Source organism: Penaeus japonicus, unplaced genomic scaffold (assembly GCF_977035675.1).
Source record: "Penaeus japonicus unplaced genomic scaffold, GWHDUDI00000001_assembly GWHDUDI00000009, whole genome shotgun sequence".
Classification (NCBI taxonomy): Eukaryota; Metazoa; Arthropoda; class Malacostraca; order Decapoda; family Penaeidae; genus Penaeus; species Penaeus japonicus.
The window spans coordinates 30,028,347-30,035,846 of NW_028234411.1; the positions used below are offsets into that span (position 1 = coordinate 30,028,347).

General features: G+C 45.7%; 1 protein-coding gene across 1 annotated transcript in view; it reads left to right on the plus strand.

The window, feature by feature from the left end:
• Positions 1-7,500, plus strand: part of LOC122256738 (uncharacterized) — a 196,946-nt gene that overhangs the window by 156,395 nt on the left and 33,051 nt on the right. The window contains exons 2-4 of the mRNA XM_086540249.1: positions 5,366-5,618; positions 6,682-6,822; positions 7,198-7,347. Of these exons, the coding sequence (XP_086396375.1) occupies positions 5,366-5,618; positions 6,682-6,822; positions 7,198-7,347 (544 nt within the window). The remainder of the gene's footprint in view (positions 1-5,365; positions 5,619-6,681; positions 6,823-7,197; positions 7,348-7,500) is intronic.

Here is a 7,500-nt window from a genome sequence, read left to right on the forward strand (position 1 = left end):
GCTGATAATCATTGCCAGAGGTCGCCATCCTGAACGGAAAGGTAAAATAACAAGACCGTGATTAAAGAGAAAAATGCAGAGAGATATGGATTATATGATTGACGGATGGTGGGCGAGAGATTTCGTGTTTTTCTTTTCTCTTAGATTTCCATTTCATTTCTCGGTGTTGACTTCTCTTTTGTCTCATTTAGTTCTCTTTCTCTCCCTCTCTCTCTCTATCTTTCTCTTTCTCTTTCTCTTTCTCTCTCCTTCTCTCTCTTTCTCTTTCTCTCTCTCTCTCTCTCTCTCTCTTTCTCTTTCTCTCTCTCTCTCTCTCTCTCTCTCTCTCTCTCTCTCTCTCTCTCTCTCTCTCTCTCTCTCTCTCTCTCTCTCTCTCTCTCTCTCCCTCCCTCCCTCCCTCCCTTCCTCCCTCCCCCACTCCCTCGCCCTCTCCCTGTCCCTCTCCCTCTCATTATAGATAGATAGATAGATAAATATAGATATATAGACAGACAGATAGATAGACAGGCAGTTAAACGGATATATTGATATTAATGTAGATAGAGATAGGGAGATAGAAAGCTGTATAGACAGATTTATTGGTAATGATATTGATATAGATTCATAGGTAAAAAGATAGGGACAAGAAGTTTTTTTTTCCTTTCTTTTTTTCTTTCTTTAGGAGTTTTAAAAGATGTTATGTAATTGTCATTTACTTAGAGAGGGTCGAAAAGAAGGTGACATTAATACAGAAGCTTACAAAAAAAGATAAATACAAAAGCGAAAAAAAAGTTATTAGACAGGTCTTTTGTGTCCATTGCCATGAAGAAATATGAGTGTCGTGACCTCCTTACTTCCTTCCTCCCCCTACCCCCCCCCTCCTTCCGTCCTTCTTCCCTCTTCTCTTCCTTCCACCCTCCTAGCCCCCTCCCCTCCCCCTCCTTCTCTCCCCTTTGCTCCCCTCCTCAAGATTATCTTCCCTTCTCCCTCTTAACTTCTCCTCTCCTTGCACCCTCTGTTCTCCCCACCCTCCCTCTCTTCCCTCCCTTCTCCCCTCCTCTCCTCCTTGTGCCCCTTCCCTCCTTTTCCTTCTCTTCCCCCTCCCTTCCCTCTTCCCTCCTCCCTCCTTCCTCCTCCCTTTTACATTTTCATCCCTCTCCCTTCCTCCCCTCTTTCCCTCCTTGTTCCCAACCCCCTATCTTCCTCTCCTTTTCATTCTCCCTCCCCCCGTTGCCCCTCCTCGTACACCTCCCAGCCTCCCCTCCTTCTCCCATCATCCTTTCCCTAACCCCCTGCTACCCCCTCCCCACCCCTCCACCACCTAGAACTCATTCCTATTCCCCTGCTCCCTTCCACCACCTACCACTTCACCCCTTCCACCCACCCTCCCCTCTTCCTACCCCCTCTTTCTCTCCTACGCTCTCACTTCTCCATAATCCCTCCTACTCCTCTTCCTACCTCCACCCTCCCCTCCTCCTACCCCCACCTTCCCCTCTTCCTATCCCCATCCTCCCCTCTTCCTACCCCACCCTCTCCTCTTCCTACCCCCCCTCCCCTCTTCCTACCCCACCCTCCCCTCTTCCTACCCCCATCCTCTCCTCTTCCTACCCCACCCTCCCCTCTTTCTACCCCCACCTTCCCCTCCTCCTACCCCCACCTTCCCCTCCTCCTACCCCCTCCCTCCCCTCTTCCTACCCCCTCCCTCCCCTCTTCCTACCCCCTCCCTCCCCTCTTCCTACCCCTACCTTCCCCTCTTCCTACCCCCTCCCTCCCCTCCTCCTACTCCCCCTCAGCCCCTCTTCTCCTCTTCCTACCCCCTTCCCCCTCTCCCTCCTCCTACCCCCACCCTCCTCCTATCCCCCCCTCCCCTCCTCCTACCCCTCCTACCCCTCCTACCCCATCGAGAGAGCGCCCCGCCAGCGCCGCACATTCATCATCATTTAATGTCGTGACGTCAACTTTCCCCCCGCGTGGACTCGGGTGCTAAGGAGGAAGTTCTCTATTACGAATTTGCACGTGGTCTTCATTAATAGTTTTGTCTTGTTTTCGTTTTTTTGTTTTTGTGGGGGGGGGGTGGATGAGAGGGGAGGGAGGGGGGAGGCGATTTTGGAGGGTGAGGTTTGTGTGTGTGTGTGTGTGTGTGTGTGTGTGTGTGTGCATTTGTTTAAAGAAGTGTGGTTTATGACTGTTTATATATATTTTTTTTTTCTCATGCTTGTGTGTTTTGTTCGTGTGTTTGCTTTTATTCGTGTGTGTTTATTTGTTTATGTGTGTGTATTTGACTGTCACTTGTTTTTTTTATTGCTTTTAGTAGTCTGTATGTGCCTATCATTTGTTTTTATTTTTTTGTTGTTGTTTATGCTATGTAGGCATGTCATTTGTTTTATTGTTCACGGCAATTTGTGTCAGTCATTTGTTCTTTTTATTGTTTATGTTGATGCGCGTGTGTCTATTATGTTCTTCTTGTTCTTGTTAGGGCCATTGTTGTTGTTTATGGTAGAATGTGTTGTTGTTTTGTTGATGATGTTGTTGATGATGCTGATATTGATGTGATGTTGATGTTGATTATATTGATCTTGATACTGATGTTGATGTTTATGATTGTACGTGTTGTTGTTCTTATTTATTGCATATGTAGCATTTTCATCATGAATATCCTGATGTATAATAATTGTTAGTTATTATTATCTTCCAAGAAAATTCAGATATGAATTAAATCTGAAGTAAATGTGACGTGGATATGAAAGAAACATCAAGTAATTATGTTGTGAATATGAAGTGAATATGGAATAAAAAAAATAAAGTGAATAATAAAGTCAAGTGCATACGTAGTATTAGATATGAAGCGAAAATGAGGCTATTAAATAGAAATATCTTAAGAGTAAAGTTCGTTGTCGGATTAGCATACTAGAAGAGCTGCCGCCAAGGTTTGTTTTTCCGGGTTTATCGATGGGCGCACAGGTGGCGAGGGAGGGGCGGGGGGTGGGGGTAGGGAAGATGTGAGGGGGAGGGAGGGGTGCTTTTGCAACTCGCGACCCTGGCCTCGTCATCGTGGCTGAGGCAACACGGGAGCTGCACACCTGCCTCTCTCCCGGGATGTCTGTCTGTCTGTCTGCCTGTCTTGCTGTCTTGCTGTCTGTTTGTCTGCCTGTCTTGCTGTCTGTCTGTCTGTCTTGCTAGCTGACTGGTTGGCTGGCTCTCCCTATTTCATCTTCCTCCTCTTTCTCTCTCTCTTTCTCTCTCCTTCTCTCTTTCCCTCCCCCTCTCCCTCTTCCTTCCTCTCTTTCCTCCTTGCCTCCCTCCCTCCCTCCCTCCCTCCCTCCCTCCCTCTCCCTCCCTCTTCCCCACCTCTCTCTCTTTTTCTTTCTCTTTCTTTGTCCTTCTCCATCTCTCCTCTCCCTCTCTTTCTCTCTCTCTCTCTCTCTCTCTCTCTCTCTCTCTCTCTCTCTCTCTCTCTCTCTCTCTCTCTCTCTCTCTCTCTCTCTTTCTCTTTCTCTTTCTCCTTCTCTCTTTCTCTTCTCTTCTTTCTCTTTCTCTCTTTCTCTTTTCTCTCTCTCTTCTCTTTTCTCTCTCTTTCTCTCTCTCTTCTCTCTCTCTCTCTCTCTCTCTCTCTCTCTCTCTCTCTCTCTCTCTCTCTCTCTCTCTCTCTCTCTCTCTCTCTCTCTCTCTCTCTCTCTCTCTCTCTCTCTCTCTCTCTCTCTCCCACTCTCTCTCTCTCCCACTCTCTCTCTATCTATCTATCTATCTATTTCTCTTTATCACTACCCCACTCTCTCTCTCTCTGTATCTATCTATCTATCTATCTATCTATTTGTCTCTCGCTCTCTCCTACTTTCTCCCTAAATATCTATCTATCCATCTATCTATCTATCTATCTCTGCCTCTCTCTCTCTCTCTCTCTCTCTCTCTCTCTCTCTCTCTCTCTCTCTCTCTCTCTCTCTCTCTCTCTCTCTCTCTCTCTCTCTTTCATTCTTTCATTCTTTCATTCTCTCTATCTCTCTGTCTCTTTCATTCTTTCATTCTTTCATTCTCACTCTCTCTCTCTCTCTCTCTCTCTCTCTCTCTCTCTCTCTCTCTCTCTCTCTCTATCTATCTATCTATCTATTTCTATCTCCCTCTCCCCCCCCCTCTCTCTCTCTCCCTCTCTCTCTCTCTCTCTCTCCCTCTCCCTCTCCCTCTCTCTCTCTCTCTCTCTCTCTCTCTCTCTCTCTCTCTCTCTCTCTCTCTCTCTCTCTCTCTCTCTCTCTCTCTCTCTCTCTCTCTCTCTCCCTCTCCCTTTCCCTCTCTCTCCCTCTCTCTCTCTTTCTCTTTCTCTCTCTCTCTCTCTCTCTCTCTCTCTCTCTCTCTCTCTCTCTCTCTCTCTCTCTCTCATTCTCTCTCTCATTCTCTCTTTTTCTCTCTCTCTTTCTCATTCTTTCTCTCTTTCTCCCTTTATCAGCTCAAGAACCTGATCTAGTGGGGTTCAAGAAGTACCGCTTAAGGGTTTAAATTTCAGCGGAATTTCATGAACAGTGAATTCCTGAACAGGTTCTGCGTTGGAGGACCTTTATTTAAGAAGGGGGGGAGGGAGGAAAGGGGTGAAGGAGGGGGGAGGGGAGGAAGGAAGGGAGGTACGGAATGGGGGAGATAGAGAAAGAGATATAAGAGAGAGAGAGAGAGAGAGAGAGAGAGAGAGAGAGAGAGAGAGAGAGAGAGAGAGAGAGAGAGAGAGAGAGAGAGAAGCAAACAGACAAACAGACAGAGACAGAAAGCACGATAACATGACTCAGCAAAACAGAGCCTCCGGGAATGTCAGAACGAGTCAGAACAGAATCGAGAACACAGAGGCAGGACAAGAACAGAACGGAGAGGCCAAACTCGTGTTCTTTTTTCATCCAGATATCTGTTCGCATATTCCTGTTGTTGAGAGTAATGTGTATATTTCCATAATTGTTATTATTATCATATCATCATTGTTGTTGTTGTTATTGTTATCATTATTGTAGTTATCATTATTGTTAGTTATTATTATTATTATTTATTAATATTGTTTTTGCGATATTGTTTTTGTTATTGTTATTATTATTTTTATTATTATCATCATTATTATTATTTTAGATTATTCTATCATATATCATATCATCTTATCAATATTCATTTTAGTTGTTTCATCATCATCATTAGAATCAGCAAAACACACTTTTTTAATTGTTATTAGGTGATCGAAACCTTTATATCGATTTCATTGATATGAAGATATTATTAGTCATTTGAAACATAATTATTGTTGTTATAAATTCCTTATTAAACCATTATCATCACTATAGCCGCCGACCGGCTCCTTTCTACTACTAACAACTGCTATTACTCTTAGCGGCCTCCTCACCATCCCCTCTTCCTCCGCCAGGCCTCCGCCTCCAGAAAGCCGCCCGACCGGCTCGCATCTATAACTCCGCCCCCTCCGGCGTGGGCGTCACCGTAGTGCGGGCGGTGGAGAGCAGCCCCGCCCACGCCCTCACGCCCGTCGGGAGCTCCCCCCCCGGCCGCCTCCCCTCGTCCTTCGGCCACTACACGCCGCGCTATTACCTCAACAAGGCGAATGTGACCGACCACCTCTACTTCGCCATCAATGAGTTCGGCGGAAACATCACCACGGCCAGGTAGGGGGGCAGGGGGGAGGGGGAGGGGGAAGGGGGAAGGGGGAAAGGGGAAGAAAGGAGGGGAAGGAGAAGATGGAGGAGGAAAGGGGAAGGGGGAGGAGGTAAGGGGAGGGGGAAGGGGGAGGGGGAAGGGGGAGGAGGTAAGGGGAGGGGGAAGGGGGAGGGGGAAGGGGGAGGAGGTAAGGGGAGGGGGAAGGGGAGGGGGAAGAGAAAGGAGGAAAGGGGAAGGGAAAGGGGGAGTAGGAGTAGGAAAGGGGAAGGGGAGGAGGAAAGGGGAAAGGGAAGGGTAATAGAAATATTAGAGAAGAGAGGAAAATTGAAAGGCGTAAACGGAAAAGAGGGGAATGAAGGAGGGGAAGTGAAGAACAGGAAAAGCACGAGAGTTGGAGAAAGGAGCAGATGGAATAAGATAGATAGATAAGAGAAGTAGATAGAAAGGAGGGAGAAGGAGGGACGAAGTAGATGGAAGGAAAGAGAAGAAAAGGGGAAGTACAGAGAAAGGGGAAAAAGGGAAGAAGGAAGACAAGATGAGAGAGAAAGGAGAAAATGAAAGAGATGCAAAGAGGAGTAAGAAAAAAAAAGAACACCAGAAAGCATATATGGAGAAAAGTGGTAAAAGGAAGGAAAACGAAAGACGAGAAAGAAAGTCAAGAATAAGAGAGAAGAAGAAAATTGAGTGAAAGGTAAAAAGAGCAGAACGAGGACATCGCGAAGGGCAGACGACGAGGGGGAAGAACGAAAAAGGAAGAGGAAAATGAAGATAAAGGAGGACAAGGAAAACAATATATGTATATAATATGTGTGTGTGTGTGTGTTTGTGTGTGTGTGTGTGTGTTTGTGTGTGTGTGTGTGTGTGTGTGTGTGTGTGTGTGTATGAAAAGGGAGAGTGAGAGACATAATGATATAGATATGGAGTACTAGATGTAGATAAAAGATATTATAGTGTTTATTCAATTTTCACGATGCTCATGTAAAAATGAAAAAAAGTACTGATAGTGAACGTAATTCAAATCCTTATAAAAAGGTAACATTATATTTTAGATTAACCCCATTTCGTCTACAGGTTCATAGACAGAGCGGTGGACAGTGAATTCCGGCTAATTGTGGTAGTTCTGGTTGGCGGGCGTGCTACCCACCAGGAGATATCTATCAAAGTAACCCATTACAACCAGTTCGCCCCACGCCTCTCTCTCGATCAGTACAGGTAAGCCGGGCTACTGCGGAAGCGGTGAAACTCTACGGGCATTCACTTCAGGGTTCAGTTATGTGAACGGTTTCTTTTCTTTTTTTTCTTCGTCTTTTAATTTGCATCATTCTTGTTATTGTTATTGTTGTTATTGTAATTGTCATGATTATCTTTGTTGTTGTTTTTCATCTTCGAATTATTATCATACTTGCTATTATTATCATTATTATTAACATTACTATTATTAACAAAACTGTTCATATTATCCTCTTTCCTCTTCTACTACTACTCTTATTAGTACTGCTATCATTAATACTACTATTACTATTACTACCACTACTACCAATACTAATACTATCACCACCACTACAACAACAACTTTCTCCCCGTCAGCGCGGAGGTAGTGGTAACGGCTGACATCGGGACGCCGCTGCTGACGGTGGAAGCAGATGACACTGACAAGGTGGACTACAACCGCGAGATCTTCTACTTCCTCTCGTCCCCGGAGGCTGGCACGGAGGTCGACCCCTTCCTGGAGCCGCCGTGAGTCCTGGAGAGAGAGAGAGAGAGAGAGAGAGAGAGAGAGAGAGAGAGAGAGAGAGAGAGAGAGAGAGAGAGAGAGAGAGAGAGAGAGAGAGAGAGAGAGAGAGAGATCAGAGAATGAGAGAGAGAGAGAGAGAGAGAGAGAGAGATCAG